The sequence below is a fragment of the Triturus cristatus genome, chromosome 8, assembly GCF_964204655.1.
Source record: "Triturus cristatus chromosome 8, aTriCri1.1, whole genome shotgun sequence".
NCBI lineage: Eukaryota > Metazoa > Chordata > Amphibia > Caudata > Salamandridae > Triturus > Triturus cristatus.
Window position 1 is genome coordinate 403548435 of NC_140591.1, and position 26993 is coordinate 403575427.

Below are 26993 nucleotides of genomic sequence, written 5' to 3' on the forward strand. Positions count from 1 at the left end.
CGTCCGTAAGTCCACCTACCACTGCAGACTGTTCGCATATTCAACCTATTTTAAGCTACATCTCAAAATATGGTCATCATTAATTTTGTAAGAAAACCGTTGACACAAAAAAGTATTAAAATCATGTAATTCAGGAGGTTTATCCATAGTCCCAAAAATATGGTTGATATTTGATAATTGTTAACTTTTCCAAAAGGAAAAAAAATAGCTACACTTACCTTTTTAGATTACATCATAAATTCATCCTCAATATATAAATACGAAACTATGACTACAATTGATTCAAACAGAAATATTTTCAAAACTCCACAATGTGGAATATGTTCAATTGTTATCAGTCATAAATAAAGGAATATGAATGATGTTTAATATACAGATTAACCCAAAGAGCACCAAAACAAAATCAGACACGATTCAAAGGTTTTTAGAAAATATTTTAAAACTCCCCAATTTGAGGAAATTCATAATATTTAGATAAATCATAGCAGTCCACATTAAAAATTTGGATTTAATCAACTACCTCAGTATTGATAATAACTCAGAAAATTAATTCATTGAAGAATCTGACGATCTTAATTTAACTACACCTTACTGGACAATGAACTTTCATGATATGCTTTATTTTTTAATCCGGTATAATACGTTTTATTTAAGTGGTATACAGGAAATGCACTGGCTCATGTCATGGCTGGAACACTTTGATCCTCGGGAGTCAAAGCAAATACACCAAGAAATAAATGTATACCAATTGGACAAAACTGTGATGCTGTTTATTAAGAGTGATCCAACAAAATATATCTCACCAAAAATAAGGGGCTCTACTTAAAATAAATATTATGCACTGGCTCTGTAATCAACAAGTAGGCTTTCTCTCCCATATGCAATGGCTATGCAGTAGATCACCACTTTCTGGAAGGATGTGCTAAATAGACTCAATTGGTTAATTAAAAAGATCTAATGGCTGTGGCATGCAGTGGACAAAGGATGTAATATCCCAATTCTGAAGCGGTCAAATATAATGCAAGACTTCTTTCTAACAGTCATGAGGGTGGCAGGGTAATTGTTGCTCAAACAGTGTTCAGGGCTTCACTGCTTGCTGTGATCTCATTATTGGTGTTATAAGACAATAGACTGCTTGGCTGATGGCAACAGAATCAACAGCTCAGTAGCCTAACAACATCAACAATCCACAATGTGTCATTCTAACATTAAGGAGATATGTTGGTTATACTTGCCCTCAAGGAAGCAATAGGCATCTAAGCAAGAAGGTGGCAAAGCAATAGATAGAGGTTATCCTTTTCAGATACAGACTGGCAAAAACGATTACCTGGAGTGGTTACTTCCAGAAGCGACAGAGAACCAAGAAAATGAAAACAGAGGGAGACTTAAAAACGATTGGCAGTGTAAAATGTCAGTTTAAGTGATTGGTCCAGAATCAATAGACAATGAGTAAATACCCGACAATGAATGGCATTGTCCCGTACTCATAAGCCTTTTTAACTGAAAATTAAAATGGCAGATAGCCCAAATAGGCAACGACTTAAATGAAATAAAATCAAACTTCCACCTAAAAGACCAAGAGATTGTCGCTTGGGCATTTGAACACGTTTTGGTGGATTTAAATGTATAAAGGATCCATGCTTAGTCATCAGCCTTCTGAAAACCCAGAAGACACTTCACATAAATGAAGGTCAAAGGAAAAAAATGAAGGTGGGAACAAATTAATTTAGAATAAACCCAGAGGTTTGGTACATGTGTAAATAGGAAGTGGTGAACTATCAGGAAAAGAAACAATGCCTCAGCTATCCCCATTGATTTTTAATGTTTATGTCTATCTTTTGCAGAGATATTGCAATAATTCCAATTGTCCTCTCCTAATTTGGGCAGCAAGTGTATCCCAGCTCTGCATTATGCAGATGGCACCATATTGTGTGATCAAACAGTTGTGGGCTTACGACAATCAATTAATTGTAGACTTACTGTGCTAGAATTGCCATAGATTTTAATAGATTCAAAGAAATAAAGATCTTCACATATGGGGCTTGTACATGCAAGAAGAAAAACAAGAGACGATACTGACAGATGGAGTAGTTTCTACCAGGATGGATGAGGACACTACCTCACTCATGCTGATGATACTCCAGCCACCAAATTTCTTTCGTCCCAGTGGTTTCAGCTTTGTACCTTGAAAGAAAGCCTCATCACAGTGGTTCCATTCAATGTACTAAAATGCTCCCTCCCCCACACCCGGGCAGTTATCTTCCATGTTGTGGGTAGTCATTATAGTTTTTTTCCTGTCCCTCACTGCCAGGTTTTTTCTAGCAGTGATGGACAGGAACAACAAAATTCACCATGCCCCCTAAATAGTGCAATTGCTGTATTGTTCCTCCTCTGACAGCCCCTACTCCATTTGGACTGTCAGAGGAAGTAGTCTGTTGACTGAGCCAATGTGACTATGTTAATGGATTACTTAAGGTCTATTTGTCTCTAAATGAGGGCAGGCAGACTTTGTACAACGTGAAGGAGTGCCCTCCTTGCCAAACTCACAATCAGACACTATATGCTAATTATATCTAGGGGTATATTTTGATTCTAGACTACCCTGCGCCCAATTTCCTGAATCAAGAGCATTTTGTAGCAGTAGCTAATTCCCTGAGTAAGTTGAATCACAAATTTGATGGAAGTGCAATTATTCCCGGAGAAAAAGTTTACATAGCTAAGGTGGTCCCCAGTCCTCAAATCAACACACAATTTTGAGTCCTTTAAAATATACATATAAGGCCTCTTACTTAAAATAGCTGAATTAGCAAACTGACGGAAGAATAGACCCCATACATAAATTTTTTTTAAATATAATAGCACAATAATAGAACAATATCTAAAATATTTGTCAAGTTTCTAAAAAGAGAAATGTCATGGAGAAACATCCATCAGTCGAACTGCACAAGATATTTTGGGATTTTTTAAGTAAGTCATTATCCTAGAAGTCTCAGGTTCTACAAAACATATCTTGGCTTTTCCAGATTTTGATTCCCATGTTACTAAGGATGGCAGTTAATGTGAATTCCAAACTGAACAACAATTCCCCAGCATAATTATTATCTGTTAACAACTAGTCCAGAATCCTGCCCTCGGTGGTAATCACACCAATCATGTCAGGGAGTGCTGTTAATCACAGCCATTGACTAGAAAGGTAGGGTCTAGTGGCCACATTCCTGGTCAATGAACCTTCAGGCCTGGGTTCTAATCCGGGGAAAGTATGTGCATTTCAAATATATACCCATGCAGCTCTTTGTATTGTGCCTCATGTTCCACATGCTACTGCTATATTGAGAATGGTCTGTTTCAGGCACTCCAATGCCTTGAACTCTGTATTACATAGCAAATAAAATATTAACTTTGACTATAATATATGCTCAATGGCAGTTGCGTCCACACATTAATCAAAAAAATGTGTGACCATCCAGCAGTGTCTGCAATTTTCAAAAACTCTCATCTAATCATTGCCTAGTTTCAAATTGCCTTCAAGAAAGTGCAGATATAAATTGCTATGTTTGCCCTAAATGGCCAAGGGTATGCCCAGATGTGGGTCCACTGCTCGCTGTACCACTGAATTCAAGCCAGCCTGGCTGATGAGGGGCGATACACTGAAACCGGTGCCGGGATGCCTGTTTCCGGTCCACGGAGGACCAGGCCTGGCAGTTAGGACTGGAATATTTCCATGGGGAGCAGGGTAAAGACTGCTTTGCATATAGCTGGGTCCAAACTGGGGTGGTATGGTGAACAAAAGAACAATGGATTTAACCCAGATCTCTTGACTACGTTTGAAAAGTTTCAGCATTCGGTCCATGATCTTGTGTTTGCCCTAAGTGGCCAAGGGTATGCCCAGACGTGGGTCCCGTGCTCGCTGTGCCACTAGATTCAAGCTAGCCAGGCTGATGAGGCGTGATACCCCGAAACCGGTCCCAGCATGCTTGTTTTTGGTCCAGGGAGGACCTGGCCTGGCAATTCGGGCTGGGCTGTTCTCATGGGGAGCAGGGTCAAGACTGATTTGCATATGGCTGGTTCTAAACTAGGCTGGCATGGTGAGCAAAATAACTATGGATTCAACCCAGATCTCTTGACTGGGGGTGAGTGTTTGAAAAGTTATCTTGTGTTTGCTACCTTAATAACCTCAATACAAAACCTATGGTTGTGAATGGAACCCAGTCACTTGAGGCTCATAATATACTCTAGACGTATCTACTTTGTTTTTATTCTTATTGCTTTTCTTGGCTAGTACTTCGGGATGCATTAGTAAATATTTTATGCGATTTGACTCACTTTAAGTGTCTTAAAACGGCAACAGTACTATACTGTATTTATGTACAACACTAGGAAATTTAGCAGCATGGCGGTGGCGAGGGCAAAGGAGTCGGATGCATATCCCGGAGCTCTGACATCACTGGACTGCTGGTGCTAGTATCCTGCATCATCCGTCCCAGCCCAACCTCCCCTTGCAGTTGACTGGGGGCCTGGGGACGATGGGGAGCGCCCGTGAGGAGCCACAGAAGCCGAGATGGGCAGTTGGGGCCACATTTCAGGAGTCGTCTGTGGAGCGGTCAGACCTGGAACCAGCTCGGAGTCTGGTGCAGCTCAGGGAGGAAAATAGGCTGATTGTTCATCAGGAAGCAAGGACACTTTATAGGGCACGGCAGAGTAGAATAGTGGTGATAGCTCAGACCTTTGCGTGCTACCTCAGCGCTCTTTATACTTCCCACCTCTCTCCGGAGGTGGTGGAGGGTATGCAAGGTTTTGTGAGTGACCTCCCAGTGCCTAGACTGAGTAGGGAAGCTAGGGATTCGCTTGAGGTCATGATCACCGAGAGAGAAATCGCTGAAGCCCTGGCCCAAATCAAAAGTGGGAAGGCCCTGGGTCCCAATGGCTTCCTCCCGCAGTATTTCAAAAGTGTTAAGAGTAAGGTGATCAAGCCTTTGCATGCTCTGTACTGTGAGGCTCAGATGAGATGCGAGCTTCCCCGGGACCCTGGATCTTCTGCAAGCACAGATAGTGTTGTTTCAAAATCCCAGGAATCCCCCAGAGAATTGTGCCTTGTACAGGCCGATTCCTCTTCTAAATGTGGAAAGTAAACTTGCTAAAGTTTTGTCGAATCGCTTATCGCAGGTGATAGATGGCGTAGTGGCACAGAATCAGGATTCATGCAGCATAGATCTATGCGTCACAATCTCTAGTGGCTCTTCGGCTGTCTGGCCAGGTGACTCCACATACACTTCTCTTTGCATTGGATGCTGAGATGGCATTTGATTCCTGGGACTGGCTCTGTCTGCAGGTTCTTTTCGACTATATGGGCTTCGGCCCGTGTATCGGGCGTGGGTGAGCCTTCTTCACCATGGGCCGACAGAGAGGGTGTGGTTGAATAGCGTGCAGTCAGAGGAAAATGAATTGGGCAGGGGCACCCGACAGAACTGCCACTCTCTCTGTTGCTCTTTGTGGTGGCGATAGAGCCGCTGGCGAATTGGGTTCGGCGGGACGTAGTGTTGTGGGACCTCATCTGGGATGGTGACTGGGAGGATGTGATCACCCTGTATGTGGACGATGTCCTGCTATACCTAGCAGATCTGGACTGCTCCTTACCGAGGGTCATTGAGATCCTGCAAATCTTTGGTTTCTTCTTCGGCATAGCGATCAACTGGGTTAAGTCCATAGCATACCCATTGTCCCGTTAGGTGCCTCAGGGCGACTGGTTCCAGCAGCTGGTATGGGCTGACCTTGGGTTCATTTACCTGGAAAATTGCGTGACAGAAGACCGAAATCTATTTTATGATAAAAATGCTGGACAGATATTGCAGGAACTTCTACATGGATGTGGAACACTTGTGTCCCCTCTCTCTGTCCCTGCTGGGCAGGGTGGCCTTGTATAAGAGGATCTATCTTTTTTTTATGTGGTGCAGAATTCGTTGTTTGATGTCCCTGATCATTTCTTCTGAGTGGTGGAGGCAGAGGTTAAGGTCCTTTCCTGGTATGGTGGTGGCCTGAGGATCACTCTGAGAACACTGATGAGGTGTCAGTCGGAAGGGGGCATTGCCCTGCTGGATCTAGAACTGTACTACTGGGCAGCTCACCTGCTGTTAGTCAATAACTGGACCTTTGCGCATCAGAGGGAGTCGGCCCTGATGGCCTACAGGTGGTCGCTGGAGCCCCATGGGATCACACGGTGAATCTAGGGTGCATGGACAGTAACGATCCTTCTGAAACTGACCGCCTTGGTGGTTTGAGCTTGGAGTCATGTGACACACAGGCTGGAATGGGCAGGTTGTTTGACACTGGAGACATCGCTGTGGGACACAGGTACGTTGGCGGAGTTGCAAAGGGTGTCGGGCCACCGGCGCTTATATTTGATTGGCCCCTCCAAAGTGGGTGATCTCTGGAAAGGCAGGGGGTGGCTGACTCTCATGGACTTGCAAAGCCAGTATGAAATGCCTGGGGGGGGGGGGGGTGTAATTTTTACGATATCTACTGATTAGGTCGATCTCGACTCGGCGGATCACCTGCCCTTATGATGTAGAGGACAAAAGCGCATTGGAGTATCGGGCTCTGGTCACCCCGCAATGCAGGCATGCTATATTGCGCAGCTGTATTCCACACTTCTCAGCAACAGCCAGGCCTGTTACAGAGGCTGCAAGGGAGATGGGAGAGAGACCTGGGTACTCTGGGGGACAATGAGTGGGGGGTGTCTTGCAAATGCCCCGGGAAGGTTGCTATCCGGATGGGGTTCTGGCTCATTCAGTTGAAGCTGCTACACCAGGCATACTATGCGGGTACTCGGCTCTGTGTTAATGAGGAGGAGTGACTCGAACCGCTGCCCGAGGGGCTGTGGACAGCAGGGAACACTGCTCCGTACACACTGGCGTTGTTCCTGAGTGAGGGCATTCTGGGAGGAGGTCCAAAGCAGTCTCTCGAGGGCACTGGGGGAGATCCTGGTGATCACTTCCTGGTTGATCAGCCTGGGAATCTGGGGGGAGGTGACCCTAGATAAGTACACACTTTCACTCTGCAATGTTGCACTAGTTATGGTGAGGAGGGATGTGTTAACGCATTGGAGTTGAGCATTGTTTCTGACACTGACAGACTGGGAATCCAATATGGAATGGTGCTGACAGGCAGAGGAGTGGATCTACCGGGCACGGGGTTGCACCCAAACGTTTGTGAAGATATGGGACTGGTGGTCTGAGGCAGACAGGGAGTGATGGCGGGGTCATGGGGAGGAGAGTTAAAGGAATCACTGTGATCTGTGTAGGTCTGGGGATGGAATCCTCGACTTTCTGAACTAAGTGTTAACTGCCTTTAGTCTGATTTCAGGCTGACTCTGTGACTTGCCGTTTCATATGTATCTGTGTGCTGCAGCTAGCAGGGGGTTTGGTTACTCTATGTATCGTTTTACATACTGTTTGCTTGTGAGAAAATACAATAAAAAGATTTTTTTTTAAACACTGGGAAATGTAGGTGTGTACTTTTTCAACACTCACATCTTTGTAAGCCACGCATCTTCTGAATGGGCATTTCACACCACCTACGTATCAGCTGACCTAGAAATGCTTCACTGCATTATTACACAGTGAATATTTTACACCAAACACATTGGCTGGGTACAACTTTTAAAAATGTTTCTTCCATTAAAAAAGAAAGAGAGACCACTATGCAATATACAATCGAATCCCTCCATTTCTATTCAACGGCACAGATGTGAGACGAAGCAGAGTTATTTTGTAAATTTGCCTCAGTTGTTGAAGGTATTTTGCTGGGCATGCCTTCATTCTTTTCTTCTTGTAACAAGTCCTCTTTTTGCACTTTTTCTTCTGAGGAATTTGGGAAATTCTGCTTTTCTCGAGACTTCTGCTCCTCTGGGCATATCTCTTCTGTTTTTACTTCGTCATTCAATATCTCTTCTTTGGGAAGTATAACTTGTTCCAAAGACTCCACCAATGCTTCTCTCAGTTCGTCATCAGAGTCTTCAAAATTTCTGAAGAAATGAACAGTGATAATCAAAGCAGTTAAAACTGAACTACTCTTACCAAAATATCAAAAATTCTTTGTAAAAGAATTTTGCAAACATTGTTTTAAAATATTATGTTATCAATTCAGTTATAAATTTGATATTTTGTAAATTTTGTTTAAATAAGCAGGGGTCAAAGTCTGTATTATTAAGACTACTTGCTTCCAATAGCTATATTACAATTCTATACCATAAAGAAAAAAAATAACATAACTTGATAAAACTGTACAGAACAATAGATTGACTGAACGTTCTATGTAAGATAATGCATGAATTTTTAAATGGGATTTTAGTATAACAAGTCACCGTCATAAAATGTATAATTATCTTGATTGACTAGACTATTAACATACATTAACAAAATATTACAAAATCAGCTTAACATAGGAGACAATGCAATGATATAGGTCAGAAGGAACATTGAATTTATTTTGAAAAATGTTTTCAGAATTAAGGCACCTCTCACAAGAACTAGCATTCATAAATCCCTCTCTCACTCCAAATTATACATTTTCAAATAAATTGGATGTTAAGGTTATTAGTGACGGAGGAAGGGCAACGCTAAGATAATGTGCTCCATTTAAAAAAAAAAAACCTTGATAATATTTCAGTAATTTGTGTAGAAGTAAAGCTAATGTAAGAGCCAAACATTAAACCAACTAGCTCCAATCATAGCTAATGAGAATAATTAAAATCCATGATTATCCCAATTTCCAGAAAAGCAAGTGGATTGGAGGATGGTGAGGTAAGGTACGCTACAAAGGAGGGCTCTTGCTACTGAAAAAGTATCAGCCGCAGTCCTTTGGAAATGTTGTTATGGAAAATGTAGAATTTCTCTTGGCAGCTGGTGACATTTCTTTTGTGGTGAAAAGGTAGAATGTGCTCGTCTTGTCAAACTAAGCAATGACAATGCACTACCTATTTGTGATCTTTTGCCTCTGCATAAAGGTTTACCTGTTTCTGAGCCCATCTAGGCGGAATCTTAATAAAAGCTTCCTGTGAGACCAAAAATCAAACAAGCAAAACAGGTGCTAGGCACAGAACTGAGCAAGTCTTCTCAAGAAACAGAAACTGCTATTGTCCATTCCGTTGCCTCATATGTACACATAGTAATTTTATGTGGTACATGACTTTAGGGCCTTCTCCACCAATTTTCTTTTTTTAAATGATGTAAGAGATTATGTTATCCTCTCTTGGTATAGAGCAACAAATCATCCCTGAAGAAATATCTTGGCACTTCTGCTGAAGTATAAGACTAGCGAAAAACAGACTAAAACAGCCAGGTTCTTAGGATTTTTTTTTTAATTGTACCCAGCTCTCTGCATATGCGAATTGTTAGGTGAGATTTATCGCAGTAGAATGGGGCCAGGTAGGAAAAAGGACCTCCCTCCAAATCTGGAGGTACACATTTTTTGAATTTGAAGAAGGGCTTGTCTGTGGATCTCAGCACTATAGTCGTGTGATAATAACTGATTCTAGTTTGTAGGTAGGTTGGAGCCTTACAGATCAGGGTTTTATGGGTAAGACTGCACATCTTAAAAATTAGTCTTTTCCTCATCGGTAGCCAGTGTAGAGAGTGAAGTACTGGGGCAGAGGGAGAGCCATGGAGTAATATCAATAATAGATGATGTCATCTGTTATGCCAATTAAAATGTGATCAGTGATGTCACCAATGATGCAATTTAAAGTGTAATGAGTGATACAATATGTGAAGTCTTAAGCTGCAGGTGACCGGGTGCAAGTTATGATTAGTTCACGGAACTATAATTGGCAAATTTCAGTGTTCTTGAGGTTTTGCTTTGTAACTGTAACTGCATTTTAACAGTTTTTGTAGTGGATTTCTGGAGTGTTTTTTAATATATGTTACAATTGTATTACCAAGCCTAACGACACTTTGACGTTTGGTTTTTGAGTGAATTTCTTTGTTTTTTTGATTATATCCTAAACTCAATATTTTTGTGGAGCTCACCTCTGTTTATGGCTAATGTCCGGCGTGGTCCTCTGCCCAACTCTCCAAGATGGCCAACCCTCCGCCGGCATCCAAACCCTGCTGTGCACGTCCTTTGCCATGAGCAGCAGGAGTTGGCCACAGTGACTGGCCCCTGGCCAACTACTTCACCATACCTTCCTTGGGTGACCAACCACTGCTTCACATGGCCTTTGGCCATGCACAACAGGGGTTGGCTGCAGGGCTTCTCCAGAGGATGTGGTGCCACAGGAATATCAGCTGTTACAATAAACTTCATTTATAATGCATGCCTTTACCATGGATGTTTACAACACATTGTTGTTAACATTATGTTGTTTTAGAACATGGTATTTTGAAGCACATTATGAGTTCTAACAGCTGATATTTTATATATGATTAAATGTGTACATAAACACATATATATATGTATATATACATATATATAAAGGCACTGAAAAAAACATAGGTTTCAGGCCTGATATAGTTAGGAATTAGCATTTAAAAAACCTTTGAAATTCACTGAAAAAGCATAGGTTTAAGGCCTGATATAGTTAGGAATTAGCATTTAAAAAAACACTGAAAAAACAATAGGTTTTAGGGGTATTATAGTTAGCTGGACATTTCACTCGAACAAAACCATTGAAATTCCTCCGATATAGTTAGTTGTACTAACTACATCTCGCGCGCCCGCAATCCACTGCTGATGATGTCACATATTACATCATTCATGACATGGTCAGTGACATCACTGATGACATCTCAAATGACATCAGTGATGATATCACTTAGAAACTTTTCTGCTGAACACCACACAATGGATTCCTACGGAAGGAAATACAAGTTACCGGTAAGTACGCTTAGAATTACTTTTCAGGGTCAGTGCTGGGCTAAAAGATGCAGCACTGGGTTCTCTTCTGATAACAGGTGAGTAAACTGGAATTCGTAGTTCGACTGATTTTAGAGGAATATATGTACGTTTCAAAAATGGACACTTAGAAGCTTTTCTGCTGAAAACAACACAATGGATTCCTATGGAAGGAAATACAAGTTACTGGTAAGTACGCTAGGAATTACTTTTCAGGGTCAGTGCTGGGCTAAAAGATGCAGCACGGGGTTCTCTCCTGATAACAGGTGAGTAAATTGGAATTCGCAGTTCGGCTGATTTTAGAGGAATATTTATACAATGGTGAAGGAAGGGGGCGGGGCCTGAGGTGACGTGTGCAAACACGCCCTGTGGCGCGTTTTAAGTTGGGGAATTAATTCCTCTTCAATCCTGCGGTCCCCTGGGTGCCACCTAGCTCACTAGGTACCTCCAGTATGCGCCAGGGAGCTGCGTTGCAGAGAGGTGTTCAGAGGCCACGCCAATTTTTACAACACTCTGCAACGCAGCTCCGTGGCGCCTACTGGAGGTACCTGGTGGGCTAGTTGGCCCCTAGGGGACCTCTGGATTGAAGAGGAATTAATTTCCCAACTTAAAACGCGCCACAGGGCGTGATTGCACACATATCACCTCAGGCCCCGCCCCCTACCTTCACCACTGTGCAAACGCGCACCGTGGCGCGTTTTAAGTTGGGGTATTAAGTCCCCTTGAATCCTGAGGTCCCCTGGCGGCCAACTAGCCCACCAAGTACCTCCAGTAAGCGCCACGGAGCTGCGTTGCAGAGAGGTGTAAAAAAGGGCGTGGCCTCATTACACCTCTCTGCAACGCATCCCCCTGGCGCATACTGGAGGTTCCTGGTGGGCTAGTTGGCCCCCAGGGACCCCCAGTATTCAAGGGGAATTAGTTCCCCCTCTGCAAACGCCAGAGGGGGAACTAAAGCACGTTTGCAGAGTGGTGCAAGGAGGCCCGATCCCGTCTTTTTTTTTTTTTAGAAGGGGGGCTGTGTATCGGCAGGATGCGCGCATCCAGCGCGCATCCTCCTGTTTAAAAAAAAAAAAAAATTGGGGGGGCCTTGGGGGTCCTTGTGGGACACCTTGAGCAGGCCTAGGGGGTCAGGGTATTTCTACCCTGCCCCCTTTTTGCGTTTTGCGACGTTTTTTGGGGGGTTTCTTGTGCCTCAGTTCTACCGAGGCACAAGATGGCTGCCAACACTTCCTGATTCAGAGTGTTGGCAGCCAATTAAAATTCAGCTCGTGATCGGGAGGGTGCGCGGATCCTCCAAGGCCATAGATATATATGTACTTTTAACTGTAATTTTCTCAGGAACTCCTGAACGGATTTACACCATTTAAGCCAAGGGCACGAGTCTGAACTGAGGACTACCTCTTTGCCAAATTTGGTGTAATTCCGTTCAGCAGTTCGGGATATATATATATATATATATATATTCTCCCTTAAAAACCCTATGTCCCTTTACCTCTATCTACCCCTCAATCCTAAAAGTCTCTTACCTCCCTATATCTCTACCAAACCCTGAATCCATAAAAAAAACCTTACCCATTAAATCTACTTGCACTTGAACCCTAAAAATCTCTTCTTAACTTTAACCTTCCCACCGTTGACCGCTAAAAAACCCTTCCTCCCTTTACTTCTACCTGGCCATCAAACGTAAAAGACACTTATCCCCTTACCTCTACATGGCCCTATCCCTAAAATCCCTTTACCTCTACATACTCCTGAACCATACAAACTCCTTACCCCATTTACCTCTACCTGCCCTGAACCCTAAAACCTCTCACCCTATCTATCTGTACCTACCCGAACCTTTAAAAAGTCTATCCTCCCTTAACCTCTACTGATCACAAAACCCTAATTAAAACCTTACCTCCATTTACACGTACCTATCCCTTAACTCTTCCTTACCCTTTATTTTTACATGAAATTAAAAATGTCGTTAAAAAAAAAAAACACTTGCCTGTGTTGTATAGTACTGCATTGTAAACAGGCCAAAAAAAGGTTTGTGCGGTACATACCTGCATTCTACTGACCTACGTTGTACCAATCATGGTAGTAAAAACTGTGTGGTAAATATTACATACCGGTCACAGTGTACTGCAGACTTCCTTCCCTGGTGCCCTATCCGCAGTACAAGAACCGGTACTGTGGATCCTGCACCATGGTATGGAAGCTTTTATGGGGCTGCAGCACCATGGCAGGGATGCTTGCTCTGGCAGGACCACAGTAAATCTGTGAAATGACACGCGGAGCCTCACTGAGTTCTGCTGTAGTACTGCAGATCCCGTAATTCTTTTTTTTAATCAACAGGAGTCCATTTCGGCCAAACCCTTTATCAACTTTTTTCAGGAGTTGGCGACTGAATCCTAAGTCCTATAATGGAGGGCACAACATATGATCCCAATGTTGCGCCAGCCAATCATATTTAGCATATTGACATTTGGCTAAACCAATCCTGGCGACGGCTGAAGCTAAGCGGACAAACGGTCAATTAATCTACCTGGTGAACTGTTTTTTTAGTTGGTTGAGTTAGAGAAAAAGCATAAGTTTGAGAGACAGTTGCTTCAAGATAAATTACAGAATGGGATGCAAGCTATGAGGAGTTGTGCTAATTGCAAGATGGGTTACAGGACAAAGAAAATGTGTTGCACACTCTACAGAAATAGATCAAGAAGCAAGATGAAGATTTTGCACGTTTGAACGCTGAATGTGATAATGCTATTAACTATGACATGCAAATATTAGAATAGAAGCAGCACTTTGAAATATTTCTGAATGAGTGTGTTCAGCAAGCATGGTATGAGTCAAGCTGAGGGCCACAGTAGGTCATTGTGATCTATTTAATGGTGAAATGGTGGGGGAGGCTGTGTCCCCATGTTACTCATGCATCCTAAGGGTGTTTTTCACGAGTTGCTGTGCAAGGGAGGGAGAGAAATTGGAGTGAGCTGGCATAAGTCTCCAGGTGTCAGCACCCTCTTTGGTTGGGTGGGTTTAATTTTGGACAACATTTTGCTTTGAAAAGTTGGTATTACTGAACGTAGCACTTGATGTCTTGTGTAATCTGGTTATTTGAGCTGCAAGTGCTTACTTCCAAGAAAATATTTAAACTTTAAAAATAACTGTCTTGCAGGAGCACCTCATTGGTGAACATCTTTGTTGATAGAATAACTTTCTGTGCTCCAAATAGTCATAGCCATATGTTGCGGCCTTACGTGTCATCATCATCAGATCTTGGCTCAAGTCGCTCTTCATCCAAATCAATCTCAGAAGACATATCTGCTTCATCCTCCTCCTCCACACCGTCTTTTGGATGCATTGAGAATAGTGTCCCCCCTGCAAGACAGTGGAGTCTGTTAAAATGGATACTTAAATAATATCACATTTCATGGCTATATTACTAAGGTTACTAATGAATTTTTATATACTAATAGTTATCTTTATGAAATATTATTTAGTTATCCTATATATAGCATTTATGCAGTTGTGCAGAGCGTAATATGTTACATATACTAATGTAGAATGTGGGGAGGGTTTACCAAATACAAAAAATACTCCCCAAAGTGCTGAGCAATACACATACGATAGGTCCACTTACACACTACATCATACTATCAATAAACTCTATGAAAACTGTGCAAAAAAAATATGGATGTCATATATATATATATATATATATTAAAAAATGATACATTTATTACAATTACATAAAATTCTTTTGTCTGTTGTGTTATAATCTGCTGGCAGTGAATACACTTTTTCCCCTTACCCTTCTTCCATTGTTCGTATTGCCCCTCCCATCCACCCTCCCTCTATTGTCTGTGTTACACGACCACCCACCATAACAAAAAAAAGAGCAATGATGTGGACACCACTGGCCGTGCCACAGCAATATTCCCCTCGCCCAAATCCCCCTTCATTGCTGCATTCCTCTCCCTCCCTGTTACGTTATACCCCACCCTCCCTCCCACCAGCAATAAAAAAAAGCACTATGATGTGACTTTTTTAAAAATAACTTTCAGCCATCCTACACAGCCGCTGCGCTGCTGTACAGCATGATGACAAATCCAATACCTCGAGTAGATGCAATCTGTTGGTTTTACCAATGTTTGTTTTCTTACCCCAATCATGGGTGTCTCATTACGAAAGGGAGGGTAAAATTGGACCAGAGGAGACTCTGTAGTGTGACCTCAGAGATGTGGCAGGGAGGTGGATGTGGCAAGATGGGAGCCCATGTTTCTATCAAAGGGCAGTGGAGACATTAAGGAAGTTGCTATCTTTAGTGAAGCAGGTGCAGCTGCACTGGGGACGAGGGTTCTGAGGGCCCACTGCATCACAATTATAAGTGCCTCACTTTAAAATAAATGTGCAAGGGGACTTGTTTTTTCTTTCTAGAATTCGGGCCATGTGCATCATTGCTGAACACACGGGACCTCTATTTTTCTGAAAGGGACAGACAGCCTGTTTCAAGATTTGGGTGATGATCAAGCATGATGGGGAAGGGGTGAAAGAGGCAGAGGAGATAGCCTGCTGTGTTGCAATTATTGCTAGAGCAGCAGGTGCAGTTGCATTGGGCCCCAGGAGTACGAGGGGCTTACAAAATCCCAATTATGGGGAACAGTATTTTTGGGTCAATTACTGTTTTGGTTTGATACAATTGCTGTTTTAGAAGTCTGACATTTAGTGTGGTTTATGAGCTACAGATAAAGTACCCCCGAAATGATCTCATAACCGTCGCCACCCTCCTTGCACTCAGCCCTCCATGCCCCAATCCTTCCCATAAAATTTTGGAGGGGGTACCCGACTTCAAAACAGTTTGCTTAGGAGGGCTCAGAGCAACCCAATTTGAAGACCTCTGGTATAGGCAGTAACAACTGCACTAAATTCCTGCTATTAAACTAACACATACCCACAAGCCACAACAACACACGTTACAGCAGTATGCTTTCATTAGGGTTGATCTATCACCTAATGATTCTGCCTTTTGATGCCGTATCCACCTGCCATACCCTTTAAAGGAGGTGACTAGCATAATAAGATTCCTGACCAACCACACTGTAGGGTCGATGTCAGTGTGACATGCTTAGATTCTTGCAAACAGTGGTTCTCCTTCACCATTGATGTCTTGCATGTCATTTATACAGGCCCTGAACTAGCCTCTGAGTTCTAAAGCCCTGATTGCCTCGCTCAACAAATGGGGGCATGTCCTTTCGGCCACTACCTGTTTGATTGTGCGGAAAAACTACGAAAGGCTGGCAATTCGTATACTAACCAGCAATGCCTTCTAAGTCCTAGCACCCGACTCCGCAATCCTTATATGAAATCTTCCTAGAGTTGCTCCAAAATAGGGCCAATAACTTCTACTTTTTGCACATGTTTAATCTCCAAGCAGCTTTGAAAGTTCAGATGTCTTTAAAGGAATAAGGGACTACATTTAAAAAAGTAAATTTTTTTAACATTTACAAACCCTTACCTTTTGCAAATGCCTTACCACCCTACACGGGAGTCTGTAATTTATCAATGCTTTGCAACCAGTTTTCGGAATCTAGGCTTCAAACTTTTCCTTACGCTAGATTCCTTCCTGTTTACTAGCTCAAACTCTATCCCTAAACACATTCCTTACCATCACAATATCTCTATGCCTAAGCTTTACCCTAAGCTTACCCCTGACCCCAAAATTTACATAATATCATAGAAGAAGGGAAAAAGTACACTGGCAAAATAAAATAACAGACAGTAAACAACTACAGAGCTGCTGAAAGAAATATTAGAAGTTTGCAGACTGAACTGGAGAAGGTGAAGACTGGTGGTGGTTACATTGTGTTATACATATTGGCGAATCACTATATTTTACAGTCTTCAAATTGTTTTTAATGACTAAAAATTGGAATGATTTGTGACGGTGGGATCCTGTAGAAGACCCAGTTCTATGCACTGTGCCGATCACACAAATATACATACCAGCGCCGAGAAGAAGGGAGTCATTTGTTAGCTCTGCTTCTGCTAAAACATTAAGCAGAGTTCCTGGTGGTGCTTGATGCCACTGCTTCCTGTTTTCATGCCTCTCTGAGGCCACTATATTGTCTGCATCTGTTGGAAGACATGCATGGGTGAGTACATTTGGGATTCACCTATAGTAGAGAACATAAGCAGCATTGTGAATACATTGCCGGCACACTGGTGGACATCGGGTGCGGAACAGCTGGTCGTGGTTCCGCTTGTTTAATTTTTAACTCGGTTCCTGTGAACCTCAGAACATACCAAAAGCACCTGAGGCCAGGGCGCTGGGAACAACACACCTCGGCCTCCAATATTGCTTTTCTCCTTTACCCCAGTAAACAAAAACAGATAAAAACAGAACACTAGATTGAAACATGGAAAAACGTTAAAGACATTCCCGGGAGGAGCACAATGACAAACAAAAACCCACTGCCCGTTCAGGCTAAAGGATACTGGTGGTTTTGGGTGGTAGCAGCTCGGGCCTGGTCTCCAACATTACTAGCCTATCACTTAGTCTTTTAACTACTGGGATGGAGTGGCGTTCCTCCGTAGATTGTACCAGGGCAGGCGGCGGTCATGTCCACCTTGCACTGGGGTGGACCCTCCAGTGCCTCCTTTCGCTGGTGACTGGGTGGCCTGTGTTGTGGGTTCAGGATCTGCCAGGGGGCTGTTGGAAGGGGGGGGGAGGGCATTCCAGACAAAGAACGAATGGATCAGCTTCTTCTTCGGGGTCGTCAGGGTTTTCAGCCAAATGCTCACCTGCTGAGTGAAAGTTCCTGTCTCTTGGTTGCTCCCCAGGGTATCCATGGTACCATTTGAAGCAAGAAACATTCGACCTCTTGACGCTGACACCATGGTCCCCTGGATCCTCTGAACTCACCATGGGTGACGTTGGAAAGGGAGTGTGAACTTGCTCTCTGGGTGCCTATCTCTTGCCAGCACCCAGTCCCCAACGCTAATACTTGGAGTCTTGGCTCGCCTGCGCTGTGACAAGCTGGGGTTCTGTTCTTGTCAGGAGTGTGATTGGCTGCTTGGATCCGAGGTCTTTTTCCTAATTCGGATGGTGCGGGGTTGCATCCCCGACCCTTCATCCAGAACAGGATACTTGGTGCTACCCCTGTGGCGGTGTGAGGGCTCAAGCGATAGTCTCTCAGAAATGCGTAGAAGGCCTTTTCGATGCACTGCTGCTCCGTCTGTGCTATATGGATTGTTTTGGTGATAGTCCTCATGAATCTCTCGACCTCTCCATTAGCTTGAGGCCAACGAGGGGTGATCTTGCAGTGCTTGGTCCTTCGGGAAAGAAAACAGTTGGCGTGGTCCTGACCATTGAAGAGGGCCCATTATCAATGCAGAGTTCCCTTATGCGGTCATGATGTTCTCCAGTTTTGGAATAGTCTCTCCCACAGAGGTTGTCTTTACAATCTCTACCTCTGGGTATTTGAAGAAATCATCTATGACGACTAACAAATGCCTGCACTGGGGGCTGCTGAAGTCTGCACTGGCACGGTGCCACAGAACGTCCGGAATCTGTTCAGTGACAATAGGTGGTGGAGAGTCCGGTCTTCCAGTGGCTTGGTATAGTCTCATTGTCTGACTGTGTGTTCAACTTGGTCCTCCAGACCAGGAAACCACAATTTGCCCCTTTAGCTTGAACTTTCAGGGGCACACACATGCAATTGCAGCCGCTTGCGTAGACCTCGACGACTGTGTCTTCTGTCATGAAAGCGATAACAACCTGGGATGTAACGGAGACGACAGTGGGTGCTATTTTTGGCGTGTTTACGCACAAAGCAATGGTCTAAGCCCTCTGTGGAGTTTTATAATACTTGTATTGAAGCTCCCGGGCTGCGGCGGTGATTACGGGGAGGCAAATTTGAATATACTGGTGTGAGCTCAACGAGCGCGAGTGAATGCGTTTTACTGCCGGAGCTTTGTGGATGTTTGCTCCGTGTTGTTTCTTGTTGAGGGAAGGCTCGGGGGCATTTTCGTCGCCCGCTGTGTCTCAGAGTGCTGCTGCTGCGGTCCGTTGCCTTTCCTCCCGGTCTCAATCTCCACACAGGGATTACTGGACGAAGGCGGGGCAGTCGACTATTTACCAAGGTGCTGGAGAACTAGGACCCCCTAACAGCTAAACGCCAAGGCACCGAAACAAAACCTAACAAGTCTTTTTACTCAAAGTTGTACACTGTTGCTGCTGGCTGGTTAGGGACTCCAAGTCCCAGGAATCCTTGCTCTCCCAGGACGGAGGAGTGTGAAAGCCAATGCGCTACAAGAAGTGCAGAGAACACCCGCGGCGCGGGATACTGTTGCTGCTGGCTGGTTGAGGACTCCAAGACCTAGGAATCCTTGCTCTCCCAGGAGGGAGGAGCGTGAAAGCCCACGCGCTACAAGAAGCGCAGAAAACACTGCTGGCTGGTTGGGGACTCCAAGTCCCAGGAATCCTTGCTCTCCCAGGGGAGAGGAGCGTGAAAGCCCACGCGCTACAAGAAGCGCGGAGAACACTCGCGGGGCAGGACACTGTTGCTGCTTGGACATATGAATTTTGGTAATGTTTTAACTAGTCAGTCAATTACTATTTCTGTGATAACTCTTATTTGTTGACTCATAGTACCTTTACATGCTTTTTTCATTAGTATTCTAAGTAGTTTTAAATCACATTTAGTAGTACTTTTCTTTTTTTACATTTGGTGTGAACCTTTTGATCGGAATTATGGGCAAAACCATTCCCTTATCCACACGTCCTATTACACGCCAAACAGCCGTCTCAACAACACCACTCCCAAGCCTAACTGCAATAGACAAAATGCTTCAAAAGACTATTGGGGTGGTAGCTTCGGCCATAGAAAACACCGAAAGGCGCCTCTCGTTGACACCTACTATACTACCTAATACGCCACCTGGGAATGTTTCTTTAGCCACAGCTAACTCTCCTGACTCGCTGTTAGCAACCTCCTTTGTGGACCTTCCGTGTGCTCTGATAGAGTCAGAGGTAGGCTCTAGGGGTAAACTTCCTCCCCCTCTGGCTCGTCATGTAGTTAACAAGCCATCTAAGAACTGCCCTAGAAAAAAGAAGCCTAAACCACAAAAAAAAGCCGCTAGGCCCACCACACCTGCCTCTGACACTCCACAGCCAGATGCAGGGCTCTCTTTTTCCACTTTAGCTCTTCCTCTGTGGGCTACCCACTTAATAATTGATTTGCAAGCTCCTATGGAACAACTTATCAAATCTCAGTTTAAAACCCTGATGAGTAGAATTGATAAAGTAGTGTCCATGATAAATACAAAAAGTGGCGTAGCCCCCCAGCTAACATCGCCAACTAGGAATATTTTCCCGACCCCGGACGTAGGCAATGCAAAACAGACAATCCAAGACCAAAGTCAAGGTGTAGGACCTCGACCAGATAAACGGGAACAAGGGCCAGGTCCATCGTCTATGACCAATTGTTCTACTGGACCTACCAATTTCTGCCCCGCCATTCTCTCTAGCGGACACTCAAGTATAGCGTGTCCCTGCAACAGTATCCTGACATCAACGGGGATGAATAAACAGCTGTCAATTCGAGGAATGGTACCACATAAGTCTACACCTAAACTGCCAGCCAATACCCCCAAGCAATTACTACCCTCCATCCAGCTACCTCCAGAGGCCTCACCCTACGTGGTGGTCCTATCTGGAGTTCCGCCATTGGCAGAAGAGCGAGGCGAAACGTTCACCGAGCTAAAGAATAAAATCATATTCTGGTTGAACAAATGCAGGCCACTAACGAATTCAGGTCAAGGGGAAATACTATTTGCCAGAAGAGTTAGTTGGATAGGGAATAATACTAAAGATATTGGTGGGGATTGTGTGATCATTAATTTTAGATATCCTGGCGTGGTTAATCATATACTAGAATGGGGCGGACCCTGTCATCAAGGTCCGATTACCCCCCTTCACTTAGGGTATTTTTACCCACAGGAAAGGTTCCCTGGTGGTTTTGGAGCATCCTACTATCATAAGGACGGTGAGAGGTCTAAATATAATATACCTGTGGAAAATAGATTTAGTGCTTTGAATAATGTGGACAGACTAGCCTCCTCCCCTTGGCACAATGATATAGATCGTATTCCAGCCGAGTGCCCGGAGGTGAAGGCGGGTGAGAGGCAAGGGGAGGAGCTCCCTCAGACCGCAGGGGGGGCAGTACTAGTGGATCCACTGCCGCCTCTACTAATTGTAAATCTCAAAGCTGGCGGCCAAGGAGATAGAAGCGGGACAACCATTCAAGAAGGAATCCCTTGTAATTGTTTGCCACTGCCCGCCATAGCCAATTCCACAAGGCCCCAGCTACGTCGCTCATTTATAGGGTCTTGGAATGTAGCGGGGTTAGGCTCTAAGTTATCGGACCCAGATTGGGGGGAGTTGGTGGATGAATATGACGTGTGTCTGTTCCAAGAGACCTGGATGACATCCGTCCCCCTCAGGGTGGGCTATGCATGCTATCACATTCCAGCTGCACAGGGATTGAGGGGTAGACCATCGGGGGGCTTGTGCACATGGGTAGCTACTCATCTGGGGTGTTCAGTGACAGTGATCGATACACACTCCCCGGATCTTTTGTGCATTGCCCTTAAATATCTGGATGGCACGTCAGTAGTGATATTCAACATCTATCTGCACCCCACTTCCCACTCCAGGGGGTCTCCCCTGATGAGGCTATTGACGAACTCCTCGCACTGTACCCCACTCCTATACATAGAATATTGGGTGGTGATTTTAATTGTCATTTTGAACCATCGGTGGGGATCCCGTCTGTAATTGCAGAGGAGGATTCTATCTGGCATATTCAGGAGTGCTTATTATATCCAGCAAAGCGCCTGACTCCATTGGCGCTGCAGATAAATAAGCTTTTAGTCTCCCATTCCCTTAGAGCTTGCAATGGCAGACTTCCTGCCGACACCCCAGGGAAGCCCACTTACAATAGAGCGGGGAAAACTACGACCATTGACTATATTATGGTCAATGTTGAATTGTGGTCCCAAATTAAGACCTTCACTGTAATTGAGAGAGTGGATAGAGACCACAATCTCCTGTCTCTAGAACTTCATTCAGCATTGGGCAGTAAACTTGGAGTGGGGGAGTACGATCCTTACCCAAACCCCAATTTAATCACTGTGGCAGGAGGCAGACGTATTAAATGGGCTAAGTTTGCATTGGCATCGGATAAAGTATCTGAGCTCTACCAACTAGTTGCCTCGTCCTTTGCAGAGGCTTCCTTTTTGCCGGTTACTTATGATTGCTCCTACTTTCGGGCGTTTGAGCTTATCCACTCTAATTTATTCACCTCCCTAGCTGATTATTTCTTTATCCCAGCTCACGGGAGGGTCCGGCCAAGAATCCAGGAGCAGTCGTTTAACAAATCCTGTAGGGAGGCAAAACGTGCCCTTGTTAGAGAGGTTAAAACTGGCACAGTTGAGAGTATAAGAGGGGCTAGACTCGCTTACAAAAGCATTACAGTGGAGTCCAAATCAGAATGGGAGGCGCGTAGATGGGATAACATAAAAGATGCCCTAGATGGAAGTGATTACAGGGCATTTTGGAACCTGGTTAGATCAGGTTCGTCCGAGGGGTCGAGTGCTATTACACCTAATTTGAGTGAAGATGTGTGGATAGCGCACTTTAAACCCCTCTTTGCGCATACTAATACTGTGACCCCAACAGACTCAGTCACACCTGCTCCAGACACAAAGGTCACTACTGACCCGGACTACTATCCATTAACCCTGCAGGAAACTCAGGGAGCCCTTAAAAGTCTAGCCACAGGGAAAGCCCCCGGACTGGACCGCATACCGGGAGACCTGTTTCTGAGTGAGCAGAAGGTTTGGGTCCCTTACATGTGCCTATATTTTAACGCCATACTCCTGGGTATGGAAATTCCTCTAACTTGGCTGGGCGCAGAGATTATTCCCATCCATAAAAAGGCATCCCCTCTGGACCCGGTCAACTACCGCCCCATCAGACTTATTGACGTCTTCCAGAAATTAATGACCCTCATTCTTCTATCAATGTTGCAGTGTTGGATGGACGATCATCACATCCTCACCTCCCTACAAGCAGGTTGTCATGCCAAAGTTTCCACCATCGACCAACTGTTTAGATTACAGATGGTATTCTGGAAGACGGTGACTTTGGGGGCTGGCAGTTTGTATTTGATCTTTGTAGATCTTCGATCTGCATTTGACCTGGTCCAGAGAGAGAAGCTATGGGCCATTTTGTTGGAGATGGGCGTTCCAGCCTATTAGTGGCAATTATTTAAACGTCTACATCAGGGCACTTTTGCAAGAGTGAGGTACGGGAGGAATGGGGAGCTTTTGGCCGCCTTTCCGGTGGAAAAGGGAGTGAGGCAGGGGTACGTGTTGGCCCCCACGCTCTTCTCGCTTTTTCTTAATGGGTTGATCAAACAGCAGCAGCCCGAAAGATACCAGCCCTGATGTTTGCTGATGATACCCTTTAGTTATCAAAATCTTCAACGGGTATTCAGCGAACATTGGAGGCTTTCTGCTCCTTTTGCAGACTAAGAAACCTGGAGATCAACCTGTCCAAAACCAAATTTATGGTTTTTAACTCTAAATTGCCCAACTGTCCCCTTCCCCACATGGATGGCACGGTCCTCAAAAGAGTCTCTACTTTTGAATATTTAGGGGTAACACTGAATGACAAGATGGAATGGGGGACCCATATAGCCAAGGCAAATATGAAGCTGGCCCAAGCAACGGGAGGTATTCTAAAGGTACATAATGAGTGCACATCCAAAATTGTGGGACCTCCAGTAGAAATCTATAAAGCACAAGCAAGAGGTGGGGCGCTCTACGGTGTAGAGCTATGGGGCCACGCCAATGCCTCCTCGCTCTCTAACTCTGAGAATAGTTTCATAAGGCGTCTGCTGAGACTTCCACAGAGCACACCGCTGATCCCGCTACGCCTTGACTTAGGTCTGGTCCCCATACATGAAGTTATCCCTAACCGTCCTCTATTGTACTGGAGGAGACTCTGGTCCACATCTGAGCTCTTAAGTTATCAGGAGGAACTTAGTCATCTATTGACGCTAAGGGGTGTGGGAAAAATCCCTTGGTTAAAGCATGTTAAAGATCTATGCCTGGCCCTGGGGAAGGGAGATCTGTGGCTTGCCCCCGCACTCTCCTCTGTTACGACTCCTAAGAGGGCGCTGGTCAAAGCACTCAATTATTTCCGATTGGAACAGATGGCATTAAGACCATCGTTGGGTAGGTTGTCCAGTAGCTTTCTCAAAGTCAAGGATAGGTACCAATTTGAGAAACTCTTGGACGACATTCAGCCCCCACTGGCGAAGAAATTGTATGTCCAATTTAGACATGGATCTCTCCCAGTGAGGGCAGTAACAAACAAGTGGTCAATGGCTGATTATGCATCTAGCCTATGTCCGGGGTGTGAATATGCCGAAGAGACAGATCTGCACATTGTGCTCTTCTGCCCCTCATACTCCACGGCTAGAGCCAAATGGATCTTAAAGTTATGCAAGTCCAGGGGCTTCAGGGATTACAGGGTTGTGTTTAGTTGCTGAAATATGACTCTACCCCGTTTACTGTGTTTGCGACCTCCAGATTCTTGTTCTCTACGTGGTGCTCTAGAGGAGCCAAACTTAAGGAGAAAGTTGCACTAACTGTTTAACTGTCAGTACCCTTCTGCATTTACTAGGGAATTTTAATACCACTTTGAGTGGCCTGTTTTTATCTGTTTTTATTATTTTAAATACTATTTATTGTTCTAGGTGTATTGTTTAATCATGTACACTTTGTATTGCTGCTCATTGGTGATCAATTGGTTGTCTTATGTAATCATGTATTCTTCGCTTTTATGGTTTTTAACCGATAATAACGTTTTTAGACTGACTGACAATTTGCTGTGCAGCCTGTTTTTAGTTTTAATGTCCCCTTGGTGGGACCCGTGGGCAAGGTCCACCATCTGTTGGGTAGGCAGCGGCTGCCAGGTACGACGAGCCGGCTCTCTTAGTAGACACCCATCTGCCGTGACAATGAGATCATCCTGTACGTTATGCAGGGAGATTAACGTACTCTGGGTTTCCACCTTTTTCTGGAATAGTTCTGTGGTGATGGCATTCCACTTTCCTGACCGGGTCACTGCTAAGGCCTGTTGGATGCAGTAGTCCGTTTTGGTGGCCTCTAGGATAACGGTTAAGGATATAGGAATTGGACGCAAACGTTCCACAACCATCCTTACATATTCCTCCGCATTAGGAGCTTCCTGCTCTTCATGCGGTGTGGTTGGTCATCGGTGTCTCGAAAGTTAGTCGGTAGGGTTATGGGTGCCGGGTCTATACTCCACTGAGAAGTGGTATTCTTGTAGCTGGAGTATCCATTTCTCAATTTCTGTCAGAGGTTTTGACGCAGATCCCTTAAACAGCGGGATCAGTGGTTTGTGATCAGTGCTGACTGTGAAAAGGTGGCTATATAGGTGAATGTGAAAATGTCGACACCCCTAAAATAGCTAGCAAAGGCCTCTTATTCCATATGGGCACGGTAGGGGTCACCACGCGGCTGCCGTATACAATGGGGGCCCACTCCACGTATTGATGTTTTTGAGACAAAACTGCTCCGGGGGCGGTAAGGCTGGCGTCTACTGCCAGCTCGGTGTCTTTGTTTGGATCAAAATAGGCAAGCGTGGTGTTCTCTGACAGCACCTGCTTGGTGTCTTGAAAATATAGCTCTTATTTGGTGCCCCCGTGCCATAGGGTCAATGCCTTCGTGAGGTCCCGCAGCGGACCGGTGAGTTGGGTGAGGTTCGGCATGAAACAGCCGCAATAGGTGACCATGGCCTCTGACAACAGTGACAGTGGTCAGTGCTGGTGCCGATTGAATGTCGCTGACTTTGGCCGGGTCAGAGGGCAGGCACTGACATTTAAGACTCCCCGAAGCACAGCCAGCACTCCCTTGATAATGTCCTAAAACACCTCGGCGGTGCTGGAGATGCAGACGCTTGTATCGCCTCAAACCAAGGTGTGTGGAGAAGGTTGTCACATTCTAGGACGTAGGTGCTAGGAGAATAAGATGGCAGCGGTCCTCAGGTCTGTCTTGGAGAACAGTCAGGAGCTGGGGAGTTCCCCTACGATGTTTTCCATGGATGGGGTTATGAGTCTTTCCCTCTTTATGGCTGTGTTACGAAGCCCTCTGTCAACACATAGTCTTACTAGGTTGTTTCAGTTTGCGAGCAACCACGATAGGTGAGACTCAAGGCGTCGTCCCTCCACTCTCTCAATGATGTCTGTCGCCTCTAGTTTCTGTAATTCGACCTCTACTTTTGCCGAAGATGAAATGTCACCCAGCAGTGGTGCAGGGTGATGGGTTGTACTGAACGATTGCAGGTGGACTACTTGGTCTTTATGGCAACCAATGCCTTGGAAGATGTGTTTGAACTCACTGAGGAGAAAGCCCACTAGGCTTGCATGTATCCCAAAGGCAAACTAGATTAGCCTCAGGTGTTCAGCCATCTGGCAGCCGATGAGCATGTAAGACCCGCCTCTGTTGATGTATGCCTTTACGGACTGTTCTTCGTGTCTGATCTTAGTGATGAAGACGCCGGCAAGAGGGAGGCATGTAGTGGTGCCAAAATCATACACACTAGTGGTGGTGGGGCAAAGTGCCGGCAGAGAGGGCATCTTCTGGTGTAGAGCTTGGGGCAGTAAGTTGATCGACGAGGGCCATGAGCGTCTGTAATTCTATTGTGACCTAGCTGCGGGGGACTTGGCGGGTGAGGCTCAGGGTCGGTTCAACTGCATGTATGACGTGAACAGTCCCATCAGAGGCATCATCATCCACTTCATTGTTGTTTGCGAACACTGACTCATTCTACACAGTTGGATGCTTTGTTCTTGGGCCCTTTCGGCAGGTGTGTTGAGCGGCAAACCTTGGCGTAATGGTTCATCGTTCCACACATGGAGCATCTCTTCCATTTTGCCAGGCATTCTCCTGAGTGTGACTTGGCACCGCCACACCATCTGCACAATGTGTTGGTTTGAGGCATCATTGGGCGGTCACGTTTACTCCGC

The 26993-nt window shown here is 44.9% G+C and overlaps 1 protein-coding gene across 1 annotated transcript in view; it reads right to left on the reverse strand.

Annotated features, from left to right (window-relative positions):
- Window positions 1-601: 601 nt before the first annotated feature.
- Window positions 602-26993, reverse strand: part of LOC146802199 (serine/threonine-protein kinase Nek5-like) — a 383120-nt gene continuing 356728 nt past the window's right edge. Inside the window, exons 21-23 of the mRNA XM_085621788.1 lie at window positions 16876-17004; window positions 14130-14250; window positions 602-8020 (exon numbers count right to left, since the gene is read on the reverse strand). Coding sequence (XP_085477914.1) covers window positions 7726-8020; window positions 14130-14250; window positions 16876-17004 — 545 coding nt within the window. The 3' untranslated portion in view covers window positions 602-7725. The remainder of the gene's footprint in view (window positions 8021-14129; window positions 14251-16875; window positions 17005-26993) is intronic.